This window comes from Octopus sinensis, linkage group LG5, assembly GCF_006345805.1.
Source record: "Octopus sinensis linkage group LG5, ASM634580v1, whole genome shotgun sequence".
Taxonomy (NCBI): Eukaryota; Metazoa; Mollusca; class Cephalopoda; order Octopoda; family Octopodidae; genus Octopus; species Octopus sinensis.
This window is the reverse complement of record NC_043001.1, coordinates 41038667-41061904: the sequence shown is the minus strand read 5'-3', so window position 1 is coordinate 41061904 and position 23238 is coordinate 41038667. Positions and strand designations below refer to the sequence as shown.

The 23238-nt window shown below is 35.6% G+C and overlaps 1 protein-coding gene across 1 annotated transcript; it reads left to right on the top strand.

Moving 5' to 3' along the window:
- Positions 1–1478: 1478 nt before the first annotated feature.
- LOC115211799 (putative E3 ubiquitin-protein ligase UBR7) lies at positions 1479–22626 on the top strand. Its single transcript, XM_029780502.2, has 11 exons — positions 1479–1653; positions 3109–3242; positions 4286–4343; positions 5279–5374; positions 7587–7640; positions 9295–9400; positions 10438–10628; positions 15541–15663; positions 16620–16776; positions 21795–21856; positions 22231–22626. Exons 1-11 carry the CDS (start codon positions 1504–1506, stop codon positions 22324–22326), a joined length of 1227 nt encoding a protein of 408 aa, XP_029636362.1. The 5' UTR covers positions 1479–1503; the 3' UTR covers positions 22327–22626.
- Positions 22627–23238: the final 612 nt, after the last annotated feature.

Here is a 23238-nt window from a genome sequence, read left to right as displayed (position 1 = left end):
TTTTTATTTTGACTGGCTATGCTAGCACGGCCCCATTCATTCTCAACTTTCTTACTACTGTCGTCCATCTTTTCCAAACATACTTTGCGACAGACTCCTCTCCAGATGGATTTTTCGTGACAGGTGGTAGTTGAAATAATCTATCAGCCCGCGTCCGGAGATGAACTGGCTTGTCGCAATCCCTTTCACTCAAGTCGTCCATACCGTCTCTTTCAGTATGGCTACTACACAGAGAAATGATGCCTTCTTTTCGTTGTTGAACGAAGAAGGTGGTACGATCTTAATCATGGACTCAGTCGAGAGCCATACTCTTTCCGCATCCGACATCAGCTGTTCGACATAGGTTATCAACTCCCTCAACTCCTCACAGTGTATGAAGACGTGCATGACCGTTTCACTGGCATGCCCGCACCTCGGGCATGTGGGGGAGGTGCCAAAACCATGTTTAGACAACCTCCCTCGAACCGGTAAGGCCGATCTGTAGCACAATCAGACCAAGGATTTCGGAAAGTTATCCAGACACCTCAGCCCGAAAATTCTTCCGAACAGGTTAGTCAGCTGCTCCTCATCGAAGCCCAGAGTTTCCCATAGGACTTCGTCGGACTTATGCTCTACCAACCCTCTATAAAAGTCCGCAGCGGTAACCCTGCTGCCGGTGTTGCTCACCCGAGAGAAAAGAGTGAGTGTTTGTCTGCACTCCCTCTGCCATTCTTCCGCCGTAGGTTTCCGCTCGATCCATGTGCCTAAGTCCCTGAGGGACTTCAGTTGTGGAAAGAGCCCCTTGGCATGCGGTGACCACACCTGCTCACCATCCAGGTAGCACTGGAGATATCTCAGCCTCAGCGCGTACTTGTGCATCATCAGCCCACCCTTTAACGGTTTTTAGCAGCAGATCGAGCGCCTCACAAGTGGCGTTTTCCCTCTCCACAAAAAGTGGAAAAGGATCTGCTCCAACTTGTTGAACCACAAACCGGGGCAAGGCACGACACTGATGCTATAAACACCTGTGTAACCTCGGCTCTTCCTAACAAGGATAACATCCTCCCAGACTAAGAGGTCTGGATAGACCTCTAGACGAGGAGAAGTTGGGTTTTTATAAGGAGTTGTAGGCTCAAAACTGAGTTGAGAACAGGCTGTCACACATGACCTTATTTAGGGGCTTCGATTGGTTATACGCTGCATATTGGCACGATAGAGTAAGAGACAAATTGCGCCAATACCAACCAATTTGAGTAGTGGCCAAAGGCTAGCTGTTATCTACCACTTTCGTATGTATGTATATATGATAGAGAGAAGAAGAATTTCACATAAGTGTACGCTACACATCCTATCATGGAACATGGGCATTAAAGATGATGATGATGATGATGATGATGATGGTGATTTATGTCTACTTTTGTAAAAGACTGCATCACTATATGTTGCTATAGTAATGAGATCAACCAATGAAAATATATTACGTCACAATTATCTCCCTTGGACTCCATTTGATAACTTTGAAAGATGGCGGAACACGAGAAAATGTCGCGGGAAAATGTTGATCAAGAAGAAAACATCACTATGGTAGATTTCCTTGCAGAAGAAGAAAAACTAGAAGCCGATGCAAAAGCTGTTCTAGGTGGCAGTGATCCCAAAAATTGCACTTATCCTCAAGTAAGTTTTAAGGCAATAAATATATGCTCATAATAAATAAAATTGCATTCGTTATACATCATTTTGTCTTTTTATACACAAACTTGAAATTACTTTTTTGCATTCTTTTATATAATTCTTTTTACCAATAGTCTTTCTTGGAATGGTAAAATATTAGTAATTGTTTTGAATGTACTTTTGTTTGCATCGTTTCTTTTGTAATCTGTAGGGTAATATGCTAAGTAAATTGTTGCAAAATGTACTAGATCTGCTATGTGTCTTAGTTTACAAATTGTTGATCAAAATAAAAATAACAATTGTTGATTTGGATGATAAGCGATACCTATTTCATTCATTGCTCATGTTTATTCGAAATTATTACAAGTGGAAACGTTCGTAATGTGTTAAATTCTGTTTTATTGAACATGATCCACTTTTATTACATTTGATGTTTTTCTCCATTTAAAATGTAGAAAACTATTTTTTTTTTTTGAAATTTCAAAGCTAATACATCCTGGTAAATACCACCTGTTTTTTACTCGGAAAACTTCAAATTTTCAACTCCCTTTGTTACGGGGTCTTAAACTGTATCAAGTAGCACCAGCATCAGGCTCAAAGAATTCGTCTGCTATATATCAAACGGCTTGCTACTTTACTGTTAAGCTTGTATTTTCAATTGGATTTCTGTTTCTGAGAACAAATGTCGTCTTCACATGAAACAATTTCATTAAATGTCAACAAATTTAATATTCATAAATTTAACAGCGGCTTCTCCACACAAGGCAGCTGTCATCTTATTTTAGTTTTTTATTTATTTGTTTTTGATTTGGATGAAGTGGGTTGTGACCGTTGTCTTCGCAAGTCCGTCTAAATAGTGAAATCGACGCAATTCGATTAAATTACTCACTACTATTCAGAAATTTTGTTATTGCTATGTTAATTATAATAAAAGGAAGTCCAGGAATTATTCCAGGTCCTTACTTAGTTAATAAGGTTGTAGTTGCAATGGCTGGCTTGGAATATTTAATAATGCATTAATCTACCATTTATTTATTGCTACAATAGCGAAACAAAGGGTATACACTATAGGAAAAGGTAATTTTTCTATATAGGAAATGAACTAATTGAACAAGCCGTAAAAAAGTCAACTTATTGCAATCAATAGGTTGATCCTTGTATTGTAGATTGAATGTATTCGTCTTGAAGATTACCAAAACCTCTAAGTATCAAAGTCATGACAAAGCAAGACATGTAGAAAGGAAGAGGATACAAACTCAACATATACCAATATGGAATGTGTTTAGGGATTTTGGGTAGACTGACCTGGAAGTACACTTTTAGGTGTGAGTGACCGTGATCCTGTCATGTATCAAAAATCTTGTAATATTTTCAAGTAACCCAATGATGAGGCCACTTGAAATATATATATAAATCTAAAATATTCTGGTTCAGCATCCTTTTATTCTTCATTTTCAGGGTTACCTTTCTCGTCAAGCTCTTTATGCTTGTTCTACATGTACTCCTGATCCAGCCCAGCCTGCAGGAATCTGTCTTGCATGCAGTTATGAATGCCATGAGGGTCACGAACTCTTTGAATTGTATACAAAGAGGTATGTTTCTGTATCCTGTATCTATCAGTGGTTTTCTTTTTTTTTTAAATATAGATTTTATACTTAAATTTTCTTAATTTAAATGTCATTTATTCTATGAGACTTTTGGTAGTTTTTATCTTTGTGTGTTTGTTAATTTTCAACCAGCATGAAATTTTAACATTTAAATTCTATTGTGATTGTAACTAGTCATGACATATTAACTTTGAGAATTTTTTCCCTCTGTTTTTCTTTCTTAAGAAAGGCGGCAAGTATTAAAGTTATCAGCTCTAACAAATCTTGTAAAATATCTGAATGTTGTAGAATTGTTTAACCCATTGGTACAAAAGTACTTTTAAAAGATATCATTTGAACATCAAAAAATTGTCTAAAATTATTATATAATTCTATTCAAGGACATGAAGTCATCCTCTTAATTTTAATTTTATTTCAACTACCTTCTTTATCACTCTAATTATGGTTTGAATGCTCCAGTTTGTCATACTGAAATAGAGTGAAAATCTTTGAGAATTCCTAATCTTGCAGGTTCATGGGTGCCATGTACACTTTGTAAAGTGGTTGGGGCTAGGAAGGACTTCCAGTTGTAGAAACTCTGCCAAAACAGACATGGATCCCGGGCAGCTCTCCAGCTGACCAGCTCCTGTCAAACTGTACAACTCATGCAAGCGTGAAAAACAGACGTTTGATGATGATGATTGTGTATCATCTAATCTTTGAAGCTCAATATTCCAAGTTCTTCCTTAGTTTGATTATATTTGTGTTTGAATTTCAGTTTGAAACTTAGATTAAAATATTCATGTTTTATTCCTCTTATTATTGCATTCAAAGCATGTTTTCTATTTCAAAAGTGGAGGCAAGCTGAGTCACTTATCTAGATTTGATTCCTGATGGTAGCTGTTTCACTTCACTTATATTATTATTGTCTTTGGGAAAGACACAAAACTGATAGTTTTCTCATTCAATTACATTTTCAACATTATTTTTCAGTTGCACATAGATCTTTTATTACAATTTAATATTATTTGTTTTTTCTTTTGTTCCAGGAATTTTAAATGTGATTGTGGCAATAAAAAATTTCCAAACCGCTGTAAACTGTTTAGTGTAAGTTGAGTATTCCAACTATTTTGTACTGTTTATTATCTTAAAAGTTTACATATATTTGCAATTTTAAATCACTGATGAGAATAAAAATAGAAATAACTGTTCATTTGAAAATTGAAATGTTTAGGGTTATTACATCTTTCTTTTTTTTTATATTCTAGCATAGGTAGTTTTTGTAAATTTGAATATTTACATTTGTTTGTGCAATGGATTTCATCATTGGATATGTTTTTTTACTGCTGTCCTCAATGGTGAAAAAGTAGAATCCAGATATTATCAGACAAATGAATTGAGACTAACAAAGTTACTTGCTTTGTCCAAAGAAACAATGGCTGCAGTATTCTAACCTCTTAGCCATTTATGTCTTGGTTTATATTATTTGATAGTTTTCGAAAAGAAAAGAATGCCACTTTATGCATTAAAGTGATTAGTTCTTACTCTGTAGTTGTGAAATTATCATATAGTTTTGCTGAGAACAGCTGTTAGAGTAAAGCATTTTGCTTTTTTGAACAAAGGTAGTCTGTAATACCTTCTGTATTGTTATTCATTTCTTCTACTGAAAACCAACCTTATTAAATATTGTATTTAGTAACTAACAGAATACTTATGTTACTAATGCAGAATTCAGATATTTTAAATACTTTCGTTTTTATTGTCAATTAGTAGAGTTTGTCTTTTTAAATCCTACTTATGTAATTATTCATTTCTACAATATTCATACTGTTTTCTTTGGATATTACAGTTTACAGCAAATGATAGTTAAATGTTAATCATCTTGTAGGTATTAGTTATATTTCCCACTTGTTTTGATATAGAAGGAATTAGAAAATTTCAGATTCCAGGTTATTTGGATGTAGATCGATATGTAGACCTTATTTCAACAATTTACTCTCTGTAAAGTTTTTCTTCCCATTTTTATATTTTCTTTTATATAGGAAAAATCTGATTATAATGAACTTAATCAATACAGCCAAAATTTTGTTGGTAAATATTGCACTTGTAAGAGGCCTTATCCTGACCCTGAGGATGATGTAAGTCAATTCTGTTTAATAATGTTAAATTGATATGTTAGTTAGGATGCACATAAAAAATACAGGAAATGGATAAACAATATAACTGGTTTTTCACTAATGCAATTCTTAGACTCTGGAGTACTGAGTAACACTTGTCCATTAGAAAATGATTGGTGCAGTTAAGATCATTATCGTCATCATTTTTGCATGGGTTTACAGTGTCTTGCTACTCACTGTAGTCCTTCATTATCTGGCACACAGAACATCTTGGCTAACGCTGTTGTACATGTCATTTTTGGCATGGCCTTCTATGGCTAGATGCTCTTGACTATCAACAACTCCCTTGTCAATGTAGACTGAGTGTATTTTATTGTGTTGTAAGCACTAGAGAAGTCGTTTGCAACAAAAGTATAAGTTCCTCTCCACTTCATATTGTTTCTATTGGTTCTTTCCTTTTTGGCAAGGTTTCTACAGCTGGATGCCCTTCCTAACTCAAACCATTGTACAATGTGGACTGACATTTTATTGTGCCATCTGTATGCAAAATAAATGTGAAAAATTAAGAAGTATTGGCTGTGTAGAGTAGATAGGTATGAAAAATTTAGGAAGAAAATCTGTTTATGTACAATTTTGAAGTGGAATTATTAACCCTTTCGTTACCAAACCGCCCAAAGCCGCCTGAAAAATTTTTAGTTAATGTGACCAAACCGCCCGAAAAAAAAGTTTAGTTAATGTGACCAAACTGCCCGAAAAAAATTTTAGTTAATGTGACCAAACCGCCCAAATTTACCTATTCATATTTAAATGAGAATATCAGAGCAAATCTCTTTAGTACATTTGTGAAAACACGTGATTATGCTTCGTAAACAGTTAATCTACAGTTTTGTACAAAGATCGACGTGTAATTTTAATTCCCTGAATATTGGGAGATTTTTTTCCACATTTTTTTCGGCATCGATTTTTCTTCAACTTTGAAAATAGATGGGAGTTTCATGTTATCAAGCATTGATTCCGAATTGGAAAATTTGTGAAACAAATACTGGGTACTGTTGTGGATTTAGTTTTTATACAGGGAAACTAATGTTAGTCAGCATGGCTTAGGGTATGATGTGGTCTAGAAGTTATTGTTTGAAGCGATCAATGCGGAAATAAACTTATGCAGAACGTAAACAAACACAAAATGGGGGTTCAAATTTCGGAAAATTTGTGAAGCAAATACTGGGTACTGCGTGGATTTAGTTTTTATACAGGGAAAATAATGTTAGTCAGCATGGCCTAGGGAACGATGTGGTCTGGAATTTATCACTTCCATACCATAACCAGGGCCGTATATTATTTTTTGATGGATTTCTTTAGTTCGGTCTAACTTACGGTGGATTCCAATATTTCAGTTTATTCCACCTTTATGGTTCACCTGTTGTGCATTAAATTCAACTGATGGTATAGTGATGTGCACAATTCTTCTTTATCAAAATTTTGTTGCATACCCATTTGAATATTAGCTGATGATTCATTTTCTATGGTGATGTTTAAACAAAATTTTAATATTTTTACCTTTTGCTCATTTTAAAATTTTAATATTTTTACCTTTTGCTCATTTTAAAATTTTAATATTTTTACCTTTTGCTCAATTTACCTGGATTTACCTGTAATTAAAGTCACTTTGAGACAAAAGTTATGCAATAGAATTGATTAAGAACCCTTTCTTTAATTATGTTCCAAATATCACATTAATATGTTGATAAGTAAAAAAGTTACAGTTATTTAATGAAACAAGCCTAGATTCATGATTATTTTAGAATTTAATTGAAACTCATGAGGGGTGTATTTTGGTCAGAAATATAGTAACGAAAGGGTTAAGGGAAGACCTTAAAACTTTGTGGAAAATAGGGAGAGTTTGTTTCAAGTAGATTGAGCCTTAATTGTTAGTGAAACAATAGTAATTGAAATAACTAAGTAATAAAAGATTTGTGGAAAAAATTGCTTCACAACACTGAGTATACATGTGTGTTGGTTGTGGTCCATAATAATGACAGTTATTTATCTGTACAGATATTTTTATTTCTTACTTTTGGCATGTGGAATGATGATATAATTATGCTGATAGAGGGAGGTAATAAGATAGCAACTAGAATAAACCAAAGGGAAGAGAAAGGAGGAAGTGTGTATGCTTCTTAAGTCATTATTTTCATATCGTGAATATTGTCTAAACATGACTATTTTACTTCAGATTGATGATGAGATGTTCCAATGTGTTATCTGTGAAGATTGGTACCATCAGAGAGTAAGTTGACCTCTTCTTTGTCTTTTGTGTGTGTGTTAGGCCTCAAAGAAAAAGCAGATGTTCAATTAGAACGTGGAAATTTTAATAATTGATTCAGTAGAATGTTTTAACTAACTCATTTGATCCATTCATTATTTTATATGTGAGATTTGGGGGTTAAGACTTCAAATTCAGGTGTGATCAAATCCAGTTCCTTTTTTTTCTAAAAGTATTATTGCTGTTTTTATTGTGAGACCAGGTTTATTTAGTAAATTTAAGCACATCATTAAATATTGATGATTGTTGCTCTCTATCTCTCTTAAAATAATCTTACCAAAGACCAAACGCTTCCAACTAGAGTTCTTAAACCATGTGTCAAACATTTTTTTATATAAATACCTGTGTTGATTCTTGAACCAGTTTAACCAGAATATTTTGTATGGCTTGACAACATGCACTTAAGTATCCGTTAAGTAAAAGTAGGAAGCATCATAAAAGCTTTCTTCTAAGATTATTATCTTTCTATATTCTGGGGAAATTTATATTTCTTTTATGATTTGGAATTAAAATTCATTACGTATTAAGTGGTTTCATTTATTTTTATTGTATGCAGTTGTTAATATTGTTGTCAGATATTTTTTGCTGAAATAAAGTTCCAGTAGGCTTATCACAAGTTCACTGCATTTCACATGCTGAGAATGGCTGTGCACTCAGCTTTTGAAAGCTTATGCTTGCTCAGCTGAGATGGCTCTGATTGGTGTTGCAGGAAGTTTGAAACATATTTGATCGGCAAGTATGAGCAGCTCCTGTATATATAGTGATGGGATGGTGTGCACATGCATGTACATAATATATTTCAGTGATAGAGAGAGAGAGTGTGTGTGTCTGTCTGTCTGTCTGTCTGTCCTTAACCATGTTTATAGGGCTGGATTTAGCAGAATAAAATTTTGGTTTGTTCTGCAATATTTTTACTTTTCACTTTTAGTAGTCTATTAATAAGGTAACATCAGTCTTGGCTTGATTAAAATTTAAAACTTCAGAAAGAGTTACACCACAACACTCATTATCTACCTGTTAGTTTAGCCCAGTGCACCACATTGAACCTTTTGGAATCTGATTCAGTCCGGTTCAGTGTAGCACTACTAATTGAGCGAAGTGTAGTGCTTCATCATCATCATCGTCATTTAACATCCACTTTCCATGCTGGCATAGGTTGGACGGTTTGACTGTCTGGTTTCTTTTTAATGTTCAATATCATCTTTCTTTTAAAACAAGTCAAAATAAATGTAAATTAGTTTTTAAAGTATAGTATAATTACTGGAATTTGAGGAGACTACTTGTAATCTGCATTATCTGAGAAGCTGTTTTGAATTTTTTTAACTTAAGGTATAGAGGTTTTCTCTGATATATAATCTTGAAGTTATAAATTTAAGTTTCAGTGTAAGATCTTTTTCATTTTACCTTGGACCCAAGTTAATTAAGAGCATGTGTTGAGGAATCAAGTTAATGTATTTTGGTCTCCTGAAACTCTTCTAAGGCCCATTATATCCACTTGACAGCAAAACTATGTTTATATACACATAGTACATTGTGTCATGTTTTGTGTTTTATTTATGACATTTTTATAATTTACTCGTGTCATTTTTATTATTTGTTTTTCTACTAAATTTTCTAGCATTTGAATGCTGATTTTCCTGAACATGATGATAGTGTAGAGGTTGTATGTAGTAGCTGCATGAAAAAGTGTCCCTTCCTCTGGGCATACCAAGCTGCTAATACAGGTGAGTTACCTAAGCTTTTCAATACTTTAGAAAAAATATACTATTTAAAAAAATCTATTTACACGAACTGTTGTTGAATTATTCTGTTATATTAAATAATAAACAGTATATAATTGTTCCTGATCCATAATATTGACATTTTGGCTTGTGAAAATGGACATTTTTTTTTGAAGACTTAACATTTCTCAACGTTTTTATTAAATATTTTCTATAGTTTATTTCTTAATCACACATATGATAATTTTATAATATAAGATTACCATATGTGTGATTATAAAATATATAATCTATAATAATTATATCATACTAGACCCATTTTTATAATCTCTACTTCTATTTTATCCTTCATTTTGAAGATGACAGAAAGAAACATTTAGAAAACCCCTTAATTATGGTGCATATTTCTTCCCCCAAATTGTCTCTTTCCATGTTTTTTTTTATCCCAGTCCTTTCTCTCCAGATCATTGATTCTTTGGAATTTCTTCCCTGCCCATAATTTTTCCACAGATTCACTTAACTGCATCAATCTGACCAGTTTGAGGGAAGCTTGTAGAAATCATAGGTATTACCTTTCCTTCTTGGCTATTAGGTCTTATTCAGATGTGGATATCAATTAATTGCAACACTGGAATGGTTTCCTGAATACATACCATGGAATCTTAATGTTGTTTTGACATAAGGATTGCCTTAGCTTCATGGGTGTAACCCAAAAGAGTACAGAGTGCAACATTTAACATGAGAATGGTTACAGAAGTTGGCAAAATAAGAAATTTAATTGTCTTAGTGGTTCTGCTTCTTGCAGTATATATGTCATCTTACACAAACAACTCTTCATGTAACAGAAATCTCAGATTTTACTGTGGGAATGATTTTTTTTTGTAAACTACTAAAATGTTACTTTTGCTAGTTTTAGTCAGATATTTTACCCCTTAATATAGACACAGTCCTGTTATGAAAAACTTTATTCAATTGTTTTTTTTTTAATGTTAAAAGCCTTGTATATCATAGTATAACTTTTGTAATAAATTATCTTGTAGCTGTAAAGATAGAAAAATGCAATGAAAATGTTGATGTAGATGTGGAATCTCACAAAAACAAACCTCAGTCTGATGGTTGTGCTGACACTAAACAGAAAAAAGACCCCGAAGAAAAGAAATCAACACAGTCTGGTGAGTCTTTTCAGAAGAAGACTGAAGATGGTAATCCTTCTGACAAAGATAATAACTTGGTGAGTTACTTAATATTAAAATTTTCTTTGTGATGCCCATATTTTCAGGTGTTATTTGCTGAATCAGGAATTTAGAAAAAATACCTGGAATATTATGTTACTGAAAATTTCTTGTAAATGTGGAAATAACTTAATCATTTACATGTGTAATTAAAGCATAAATAACAACTCATAAAGAAACATTTTTTTTTTGTGATATTAACCATGTATTTCAGGGGTTTCGTTAATATTTAACAGGTTGGCAGAATTGACTTTTAATGAGAAGATATAACTGCTTTTAAATTATGATAAAATACAGGAAAGAAAATGAAAAACAAATCATAGGTAGTTACTATAATGAGCGTTATATCATGTCAATGTTATGATATAAATAGCTTCAATAATATGTGCAAGCATACCTGACTAGTTGCTTCCCAACTTCCTTGAGTTCAGTCCCACTGCATGGCACCTTCTACTATAGCCATAGGTTGACGTGGATTTGGTAGCATATATGTGTGTGTTTGTATCTCCTTGCCTTGATTTCATGTTATAGTTGTAAATCAATGTCACTATCATGCAAGTTGTGCTCTTCATTTCCAGTCTTCCATAGAAACATATCTGGTTATGGAGAAATATTACCTTACTTGGAAACAGGTGATGATTAGCAACAGGGAGAGATCTTGCTGTAGAAAATGTGCCTCCACAAATTCCATCCAACTTATGCAAGCATGGGAAAGTGGATGTTAAACAATGATGATGAAACATCATAACTGAATTATTTAGAAATCACAACTTTGTTAAAAGCCAAATTCTTCTTTTATTGACACTAGAAATAAGTTCACGATCTATGAAGGTGCCCTTCACAACAGTAAAGAATAAGAGCACTATATAATTTATCAACTACTTTAAAGCTTTCAGCATTTAAATTTTTCTGTGGATTCTGATCCTCATCCCTTGTGAGTATACCCAGCACTTTGCCACCATCTTGCTGTCTACCCCCCTCTGCTCTTCCCTCAGTTTGGGTAACTGTGTATCTCCTTTGCGGCAACACACCTGTTTCTGTCTTCATTCTTTTCTCTCCAGCTGGGTAACCTTGTACCTCTTCTACAGCAAGACACCTGTTTCTGTCTCTGTCTTACTATAACCTTTCATCATCTGAGACAAGATCTTCTCCAATGGTCCCCTCCCCTCTCAAAAGATTTTTTGTTTGTGTAAGGTACTTGGTGACCCTGCCAGTGCAGGTGTCACTTAAAAAGAATCCAGTTCACATTGTAAAGTGGTTGGCATTTGGAAGAGCATCCAGTTGTAAAAATCTTGCCCCAAACTCATCTCACCTCTGCTTGTGCCACATAAAAAGCACTAAGTCCACTCTGCTGAGTAGTTGGTGTTAGGAAGGGCATCCAGCTGTAAAAATCCTGCCAAATCAGTCGCAGAAGACTGGTGCTGGCTTCTGCCTGGCAGGCTCCTGTCAAACTGTTCCACCCATGCCAACATGGAAGGCTGATGTTAAACAATGATGATGATTTTTCAAGAACAATTTGAAATCTTTATAGGGACCCAATTTGTCAGCCTTGCTACTGGATTCAAGTTCCAGTTCAGATCTAGGATGTGTATGATGGCAAGTTGTTTGCCATAGTCCGTCACATACAAAACATCTCGTACATAGTCATACACCATAACTATCAAAGATATCATGGTGTATGACAATGTGTATGAAAGGATTTCTTAATGAGTAAGCATTAACTTTCACCAGTTCAAGTTGTTATTGGCTATGTGTGTTTTAGTTTAGTCATGTTTCTTAGAATAGATATTAAATGTTATTTACTTTCAATGCATCCTGTTGTCTACTTGAAGGCGTTGTAACTGTATATCTATAGATCAGCTTATGGTCAAAGACATTCCAGCCTTGACAGTTCCATTGTATTTTCAAATGTAATATAAGAACAGGCATGGCTGTGTTGTAGGTAATTTGCTTCCCAATTGCATGGTTCTGGGTTTAATCCTACTGCATTCACCTTGGGCAAATGTATTCTGTTATTACCCCAGGCACACCAGAGGCTTGTGGGTGGATTTAGTATATAGAAACAGAAAAAAGCCCTTTATATGTGTGTGTATATCTACACACACAAACACACACACACAAACATAGATCATTGTTGTCGTTTAACATCCACTTTCTATGCTGGCATGGGTTGGATGGTTTGACTGAGAACTAGCAGGCCAGGAGGCTGCATCAAGCTCCAGTCTGATTTATCAAAGTTTCTAGAGCTGGATGCCCTTCCTAACTCGAATCACTCCAAGAGTGTAGTGGGTACTATTTACATGCTACTGGCATGGGAGCCAACCAGGCTGCACTGGCATTGACCACGACTACGATTTCACTTGGTTCAAAGGTTTCAGTTACCTGTCATTGCCTCTGAGGCCTAACATTTGAAGGTTGTGCTGCACCACCTCACCCCATGTCTTGTCCACAGGTTCCCTTCACTGTTAGAGTGTGATATTCACACAGCTGTCCTCATCCATACACAACACATGACCTCTGGCACACCACATTTGATGCTTCTTATGTCTAACTTTTCTCTCAGGGCGCTTACACTCTGTATGCACACTGACATTACACATCCAGCAGAGAATACTAGCTTCATTTCTTTCAAGCCTATGCATGTCCTCAGCAGTCACAGTCCATGTTTCCCTGCTGTGTAGCATGGCTGTTCGCACACATACAGTCTACCTTTCACTCTGAAGGTAGACTATGTTAACAGCAAAAGAAGGAGCTGTCTGAACTTTGCTCAGGCTATTCTTATTCTCGCAGTTACATTCTCAGAGCATCGAACCTGGCTGCTGACTTGGTCACCTAGGTAACCGAAGCTAACAACTACTTCTAGTTTTTCTGCTTGGCATGTGATGGAATCTGTTTTCTGTATATCTTCAGTGTTTATTGCCTCTGTGCACACAAACACTATCTTCCCAGTTAGCCTTCCTTTGATATTACTGTACCTCTTATGTGTCCATAGCTTACACCAGGTACATATTTTGGAGTTTCTACCTATGCCTTTTCTACAGATCAAGCAGGGCCATTTACCTGAAGAGATTTGCGATTTGTTTGCCTTCCTACTTACTAAAACTTTTTGCTAAGTTGAACCAAAGGCTCTTCAATTCTAGACCTTGCTTCCACACATGGAACTTCTTCTAGTTCCAATAGTAACTCCGCTATCAGAGCAAGATCATCAGCATAGAGGAACTCCCAGGAGCAGCCTGTCTTGAATTCCTCTGTTATTGCCTGGAGGACTATGATGAAAAAGAGGGGGCTGAGGACTGATTCTTGGTGAACCCCCACTTCTGCCCAGAATTCTTCACTAGTTGCCAACCCTCACCTTAGTGACAGCATCTCTGTACATGGCTTGAACAGCTCTCACCAATCATTCAGCTATCCCTAGTTTTTGCATTGACCACCAAATAAGGGATCGGGGGACCCTGTCAAAGACTTTCTCCATGTCAACAAAAGGCAAGTACAGAGGTTTATCTTTGGCTGTCTCCTGCAGCTGTCTTGCCAGAAATATAGCATCAGTGGTGCTTCTCCCTGGCACAAACCCAAACTACATCCCATCTAAACTAACTCTCTCCCTAATTAGTTGGGCTGTGACCCTCTCCATGACTTTCATCACCTGATCGAACAGTTTGATTCCTCTACTTATGCCTGTCTTGTGCATCACCTTTACATTTGTAGCAGTTGACTATGGTGCTGTTACACCAGTATTGGTGTATTACCTGGTTTACAATACAGGTGACTAGGCTATAGCCTGCACTGCCAGATATTTTAAGCATCTCAGCAGTGATTCCTGATAGGCTGGGGGCTTTCCTGTCTTCATATCCTTAATTGCTTTATCTACCAATGTACTGTCAATTCGAATAGGTAGTCCCTCTGTTGAGTCAATATGTGACAAGCTCTCCTCCCATTCATTCTCTTCATTTAGCAACCGTTCATAGTTGTGTTTCCAAGTCTCTCTTTTTGCAGCATCATTAAAGGCAAGTGAGTCATCATACATGTGGACACATTTCTCTTCTATGACATCATCATTTGCCTTTATACACTGTCTTGCAATTCGAAATACTTCAAGTCTCTGGTCCTCATGACTCAGAACATTGGCAAATTTGTTCTTATTTGCTTCTCCTCTGGCTAAGTAAACCTGTCTCCTAGCTTCCCTTCTGGGAATCTGATACAGTTCCCTGCTACCACCACTTTTCCAGTCCTTCCAAGCCTGTTTCTTTTCCCTAATGGCCCTGTCAACTACATTGTTCCACCACCATGTTATCTTCTAGTCTTGCTGAAGACTAGCCTGCTTCTCTAGTGTTGGTGCAGTAATAAAATGCACCCAAAGCATCCTGTGATGTAATTTAATGGAAATTAGGTTGCTATTTCTAGCAAGTTGAGCCACCATATAGAGGCTGCTCTGTTGGCTCATCTGAGACAAAATTTTTGTGGTAGGAGGTATTTCTTATAGAATGCAAAAGAAACATAAATTAATAGTGATAGAATTTAATAATACAATATCTTTGTTATCTTAGTTTTGGTATAAAACATCTTTCCATTGTATTGTGGGTCCAGTTAGTCTGATTGAACCACTTTCTAAGTTTTCCTGTGTCTGAAGCTTTTGTTCTAGACAAATAACTATTCTTAAGTCAGCTATCAATCATGTACATCTTACTGATGTAACTGTCTCTTGTTAATATCAGCCAATGTACTTTTGATGCCCATTTACTTTTTCTCATATTTGTCAGATTCCACAGCAGTTGCTGAAATTCCTTTTTGTTGCTTGCTTTATACTTGTTATAGCATAAAATTAGTTTACATGACATGAAAGAGTTAAATAATATCAAGCTTTAAAATATCTTAATTTTCATTTAATTTCATTCAATTTTTTCTTCTAATAAGAATCCTGCTGAGGAAAAATGTGTGTACAGACAACTACAAAATGATGATGTTATCTTGAAAGAGCATTCAACATATTGGAAAGAAGGTTGGCGTTCTTATCTGTGTTCATGTTCAAAATGCCTGGTATGTAATTTATAAAGTATTATATTTAAAGCAATATCATTCATTATGTAGAGTGAATATTATTTCATGAAAGATGGGGCTATATAGCCCCTCTCTCAATAACTATTGCAAGTGACTAAAACATTAGTATTAGAACACGTACATTTTTGAATAAATTTTTTATCAGATGTTCCACTTGAATATTGGTGTGAACTTAGAAGTGTGGGGCACTTTTCTTACTTTTAGTTACCTGTTGCTGTTGAATACTTAACCTCTACAAACAAGGCTGGGTTCTGCTAAAATAAGCTAAAAATCATTAACCATTTAATCTAAATTTTCTATCACTGTGAAAAGATTAATTGTTAAATTTTTACTGAAGAAATATATTTACTTTATTTAAACAGATTTTCTTGCAAAAAGAAATGAAAGAATGGTTACCTTTCTCTTCATGACATAACAGTTAGTATGTTAGTGATGGGACATACAGAAATACACAAATGTAACCATATATACATTGATAGGTGATTATCTAATGAAGGTGCATGGCTCAGGGTTAGTGAGTTCAATTCCCAGACTGGGCTGTGTGTTGTGTTCTTGAGCAGGACACTTTATTTCACATTGCTCCAGTTGACTCAGCAGTAGAAATGAGTTGTGATGTCATTAGTGCCGAGTTGTGTTGGCCTTTGTCTTTCCCTTGGATAACATTGGTGATGTGGAGAGGGGAGGCTAGTATGGATGGGCAACTGCCGGTCTTCCATAAACAACATTGCCTAGACTTGTGTCTCACCAGGTAATTTTCTAGGTGCAATCCCATTGTCATTCATGACTGAAGAGGGTCTTTGCTCTGATTATCTAATAGAAGCATGTATATGAATAACTAAAGTTTTCATAGTACCAGCTGACAGATGTTTTTTTTTTTTTACTGTTAATATTTATCAAGTTATGTCATTGTTTCTTCCTTTTATTTTAACTATCAGGAGATGTATAAGAGCCACAAGGTCGCTTTCCTGTTAGATGAGAAGGATCCTATTAGTGTTTATGAAGAACAAGGGCAACAGGTTAACTCTAATGCTCCAACTGGAATGGATGCCCTCTCCAAAATGAACAGAGTCCAACAGATGGAAGTGATCCATGGTAAGAATTTAATGATGATTAATGAAGAATGTTTATGATTCAGTTTCAATTTAGAATCTGTATTTATTTGTGTGATAACTAAATGTAGGATGTGTTATTTTTATTTCATCAGTATGGATTGTTGACCTTAATAATCTATCACTAGATTCAACTTATAGCTCAACATTTGAGTGGTTTGTGATAAGAGAAGTATGCATTTGTGAACGCTATTTGCCAAGAAATATGTAGCAGTATAGGAATTTGATATACAATAAAAAATTTAAATTGTCAGAAGTAGAAGTTTTTTTTTAGACAATACAGTTTTTTGAATTTTGATTCAATTTCTAGCAATTAAGGGTATGAAAACAGGGAATGCCCCTGGCCCATCAGGAATTACTGCGGAGATGCTTAAAATACCTGGCGATGTCGGCTATAGTCTAGTTACCTATATAGTCAATCAGGTGATACATGATGGAGTCATACCCAATGACTGGTGTAGCAGCACCATAGTCAACTGCTACAAAGGTAAAGGTGATGCATTAGATACGAATAATTACAGAGGTATCAGGCTTTTGGATCAGGTAATGAAAGTCACGGAGTGGGTCATAGCCCAATTAATTAGGGAGAGAGTCAATTTAGAAGAGATGCAGTTTGGGTTTGTGCCAGGAAAGGCACTACTGATGCTATGTTTCTGGTAAGACAGCTGCAGGAAAAGTACCTAACCTGAGATAAACCTCTGTGCCTGGATTTTGTTGACATGGAGAAAGCCTTTGACAGGGTCCCCCAACCCTTATCTGGTGGTCAATGCGGAAGCTAGAGATAGATGTGTCGTTAGTGAGAGCTGTACAAGCCTTGTTCAGGGATGCTGTAAGTAAGGTGAGGGTTGACAATGAGTATAGTGAAGAATTCCGGGTAGGGGTCCAACAAGGATCAGTCCTCAGCCTCCTCTTTTTCATCATAGTCTTCCAGGCAATAACAGAGGAATTCAAGACAAGCTGCCCCTGGAAGCTTCTCTATCCTGATGAGCTTGCTCTAATAGCTGAGTCACTATCAGAACTAGAGGAGAAGTTTCAGGCGTGGAAGCAAAGTCTAAACTCGAAGGGCCTCAGAGTCAATTTAGCAAAAACCAAAGTCTTAATAATTAGGAAGGCAGACAAATCACAAATCTCTTCAGGTAGATGGCCCTGCTTGATCTGTAGAAAAGGCATAGGTAGAAACTCAATAAGATGCACCCAGTGTAAGCTATGGACACATAAGAGGTGCAGCAATATCAAAGGAAGGTTAACTGGGAAGATAGTTTTTGTGTGTGGCAAATGCTCAGGGGCAATAAACACTGAAAATACATAGAAAACAGCTTCCATCACACGCCAGGGGGAAAAACTAGTAGTTGATAGCTTCCATTACCTAGGTGACCATGTCAGTAGCAGGGGAGGGTGCGCTGAAAGTGTAGCTGCTAGAATAAGAAAAGCCTGGGCAAAGTTCAGAGAGCTCCTACCTCTGCTGGTAACAAAGGGCTTCTTGCACAGAATGAAAGGTAGACTGTATGACGCATGTGTGTGAACATGGGCTGTGACTGCTGAGGACATGTGTAAGCTTGCAAGGAATGAAGCTAGTATGCTCCACTGGATATGTAATGTCAGTGTGCATACACAGAGTGTAAGTGCCCTGAGAGAAAAGTTGGACATAAGAAGCATCAGATGTGTTGTGCATGAGAGACAACTGTGCTGGTATGGTCATGTGTTGCATATGGATGAGGACAGCTGTGTGTGGAAGAGGTAGGCCCAGGAAGACCTCGGATGAGGTGGTGAAGCACGACTATCAAATGTTGGGCTTCACCAAGGCGATGACAAGTGATCAAGACCTTTAGAGATATGCTGTGCTTGAGAAGACCCAGCAAGCTAAGTAAGACCGTAACCATGGCCTATGCTAGTGCAGCATAACCGGCCTATTTAAGAGTATCCTTCAATCATTGGACAATAAACTGCACTTGCAAAGACCTGTTGAGTCAAGTGAAGTCATTGTTGTGGCTGATTGACACCCATGCCAGTGGCACGTAAAAAGCACCATTCAAGTGTGGTCAATGCCAATGCCGCCTGACTTGCTCCCGTGCTGGTAGCATGTAAAAAGCACCATTCATGTGTGGTTGATGCCATTACTGCCTGACTGGCCTTCGTGCTGGTGGCATGTAAAAAGCACCCACTACACTTTTGGAGTGGTTGGCATTAGGAAGGGCATCCAGCTGTAGAAATTATGCCAGATCAGATTGGAACGTGGTGCAGCCTTCTGGCTTGCCAGTCCTCTGTCAAACCATCCAACTCATGCCAGCATGGAAAGCAGATGTTAAATGACGATGATGAGGATAATGATGATGATTGATATATATATATATATATAGCTAGTTAGCAGCATTTCCTCCATCTTTACATTCTGAGTTCAAATTTCAATGAGGTCAACTTCACCTTTCATCCTTTCAAGATTAATAAAATTAGCGGGGGTCAATGTAAGCGACTTATCCCCTCCCCCACATTAGCTGGCTTTATGCCAAAATGTTAGACCAATATATATATAACAACAACTGAAGAGTAATTGTATATTTAGATTTTTTAAGTGAAGTACCTTTGTGCTGATACACAAAGCCCATATCATAGCTAATAAAATTGAGGACTTAAGCACCTGCTACACTCTTGGAGTGGTTGGTGTTAGGAAGGGTATCCAGTTGTAGAAACCATGCCAAATCAGATTGGAACCTGGTGCAGCTTCCCAGCTTACCAGTTTCAGTCAAACCATCCAACCCATGCCAGCATGAAAAATAGACGTTAAATGATGATGATGGTGATAATTCCTTTGTTAACTGATTAGTGTCATTGCTGTATATTTGCACACAAATTATTGGTTTTTAAATGATGTGAACATTCATTCAACATTATAATTCTCTAACATTCATTGTCAAATATCAAATTTCTTAATATCAAATTGGTTGCAAATAATGAATTCGTTTGGAAGTGATCTGTGAAGATGTCATAATGAAGTAATGTCTTATTGTTGTTGTTGCTCTTGGTCTATTAAATACTCTTGTTGTATATAAGGTTGCTTACTTAAAATTGAAATCATTTAAGACAGTATCATCATTGTCATTTAACAGCCATTGTCCATCCATGCTGGCATGGGTTGGATGGTTTGACCAGAGCTGGGAAGCTGGAGAGCTGCACCAGTCACCAGTCTGATATATGCATGTAAATAGAATAAAATCAAATCAAAACTAGTGAAAATGCACTTATATAGTAACTGAATGGACTGAAACTTTAAGATAACACTGCTTTTTATGTTACAATATTAAAAGTTATCTTAAGGTGGTGAGCTGGCAGAAACGTTAGCACACTGGAGAAATGCTTAGTAGTATTTTGCCTGTCTTTACGTTTTGAGTTCAAATTCTGCCAAGGTCGGCTTTGCCTTTCATCCTTTTGGGATCAATAAATTAAGTACCAGTTGCATACCCCTCCCCAAAAATTTTGAGCCCTGTGCCTAGAGTAGAAAAGAATATTAAAAGTTATCTTGTTTTGAAAATTGTTATGTTCAGTAAACTTGTGATCTTATTGCTTGGATGTTTCTAAATTCAAGCAAACCTACATTGTACATTTTATCGGTTATAATAATCATCTATGAATATTTGTTTTATGTGAAACATCATCAATTACTTGCCCACTTGATTTATTACTTATTTTCTCTTTTAACTAAGAGAAGTGCTGTTCTGCTTAAAAGCAAGAAATCTAGAATCTAATTCTGCTGAGCTAAGACTTTGTACAGGAATGTAATGGTTTCACAAGTAAAACCAATTTTAATTTGCTGTGAGTTAAGTTCACAGCTTGGTTTACAACATTCACTGCAACAATCTATTGCAGTGAATGATTGCAGGTGTAACCACTTTATACAATAGTCATTGGTGATGGATTGGAAGAATCATTAGAGGGTTGGAAAAAACTGCATTACAGTGCTATTTGCATTCTGAGTTCAAATCCTACCAGGCTCAACGTTACCTTTCATTCTTCCATTCTTCTTAGGTTTGATAAAATAAAGAGTCAATCATGTATTGGGGTTGTATTATTGACTAAGCCCTATCCTTAATTTCAGGCCTTGTACCTATGTTAGAAACAGTTATTTATAAAAGTTCACAGTTAATTAGTTTGAACTAACTAACTAACTAACTTAATGTTTCATTTCTCTCTTAGCTAATATACTTGTATATTAACAAAGATATCTGATTGTATTATCATGCATCCAGCACTAGCACCCAGGTAGTCAGCACTCTAAGCCAATCTTATAGCATGTGCCTTATCCTCTCAGTCTCCATCACCTTTCCCCAGTCCTACAATGTGTACTTATCTAATTTTTTTACAGCTAACTCCAGCCATTATTCTCTTTTACAACAGTTGTAAAATTCATTTTTAAAAAATTGATAATTAAATTGCAAACCAGAAATCTAGTTTTATGAGCTTGTGTATCACCAAATAACTGTGTTATTTGGCAATATTTGAACTATTTCACATTAAATCATGTCCCTCCTAATTACCCCACCAACCCACCCTTATCCTCTATCTTCCTAACTAAGTTTTTCATGTTTTAAGTTGGATTAAGAAATGTCTAAGTTGTTTTGAGGTTGTGTGGTGCCCTAAGCAAAGGCCTAGTTTGCTTAGTGCTTCATAAAAAGGAATGAAGAGCCTTAAGAATATTTTAAAAATGCATTTACTAAATTACAATGTTATTCATCTTTGCCATTGTAAACAGATGTTGGGCAAAGTGTTTTAAGGTATTTAGTTAGGAATCTTTACACTTTTAGTTCAAATCTTGCTTAGGTTAACTTTGTCTTTTGTTGTCTTGTTGGACAAGATATGTGTGTGTACGCGTGTGGGGGGGAAATAAAGTACCAACCTACAACTGTATTACTTTGTTTATATTAACTACCTATTACATGTCTTTGTTTATAATGGAACCTTAAAATAATGCTTTATTTGTAAAAAGAAGGTATTTTTTTTTTATTCAAGGATATAATGACTTAAAATCTGAGCTGACAGACTACCTAAAGAAATTTGCCGATTCCAAGAAGGTAAGATTAGATACTTGTTAGAACTTATAAATTTCATTGCTCATTATTTATACATGAATATTTTAGGACCTGATCAAATCTATTATTTGGATGTACATGATTTTAAACTTTTTTTTAACATTATTTACAATAAATATCTTATGACCTACAAAATTAACTGAATTGCCACTAAAAATTAAAGGGAGATGTGATTTTGTCAAGAGATAAGGTTTAATAGCTGAGTTAGTGTTAACTTATTGAATGTAGGGAACATAAAAAGCTAATGAGAAATAGTTGCAGTCAGGAAGTAAACTATCATCATGTGTCACTACTCTCCCTAACTTCACTTGTTTTCACTTGTAAACATAGACTTTTTAAATATTTTTATTTTTTAGGTTGTAAGAGAAGAAGATATCAGAGAATTCTTCACAGGTTTAGAAGCTAGAAAACGCCAGAGGACCAATACTATCCCTTCCCATTTCTGCAAATAAATTTCTAGCACCCATTCTCAGGTCCAGGATACCAACATCTTGTAATATCACATAAATTTTTGAAATAATCAGTCATTTCTTCCAAAACTTAATTGTTTTTCTTATCTTGTACTTTTTTCCTTTTATTACATCTGTTTATTTTTATTTTCCCATTTCAACTATCATACGAAATTGTTACAAAAATAATTACCTTCTTCATTGCAAGTTTTTAAAAGAGGTTATTTAATTTTAATTTTTTTGTTTCTTGTTCTTTTCCATTCATAAAGTTAAATGAAAATAAAAACCAAAATTGGTATTTCATCTTCGATTTCAAAGTTGTCTGTACAGTGTGAAGAGATGAATTTTGATGATATTGAGTTCATACAAAAGGAAATAAAAATGCAGTCTAAAACCTGTATATATCTTCACAAAATGTCTAATATTAATAGATAGCTCTGACTTTTCACCAGAGATATATTTCTGTTAGAGTTCTTTTAATGTCTAATGATGTTATTTTGGTTTTTTATGTGTGTGTAAAATATCAGCAGTACACACTAGTGTAGGTGGGAGGGGCAGCACTTTTCATCCTGTTGTAGGCTATTGCTGTAGACAATATGTTTTTTGTAGGGGTCCAGGAGCGGCAAACGGAAGGGCTGCTCTGGGTGGCACACACACTAGCTACACTAGTAACAGTACATTCTTTTCTTTTACTCTGTTACTAGTTTCAGTCAAGGGACTGTTGTCATACTGGGGCAACACCTTCAAGGATCTTAGTAATAGTGGTCCAATTACCTGTATGCCAATCTGGATATATTTTATTGATCGGTTAAGTTACCATTTTAACACATGCATGCAAACATACATCATTGTCATCATTAGTTTTATGTCTGCTTTAAACACACTGGCATTCATTCATCAAGCTTATTGAGACAA

Excerpts from the sequence above, each read along its gene's own strand:
- LOC115211799 (XM_029780502.2), top strand. The coding sequence starts at position 1,504 with ATGGCGGAACACGAGAAAATGTCGCGGGAAAATGTTGATCAAGAAGAA. Across the intron at positions 1,654-3,108 it reads AAAATTGCACTTATCCTCAA|GGTTACCTTTCTCGTCAAGC; the intron begins GTAAGTTTTAAG and ends CTTCATTTTCAG. Across the intron at positions 4,344-5,278 it reads ACCGCTGTAAACTGTTTAGT|GAAAAATCTGATTATAATGA; the intron begins GTAAGTTGAGTA and ends TCTTTTATATAG.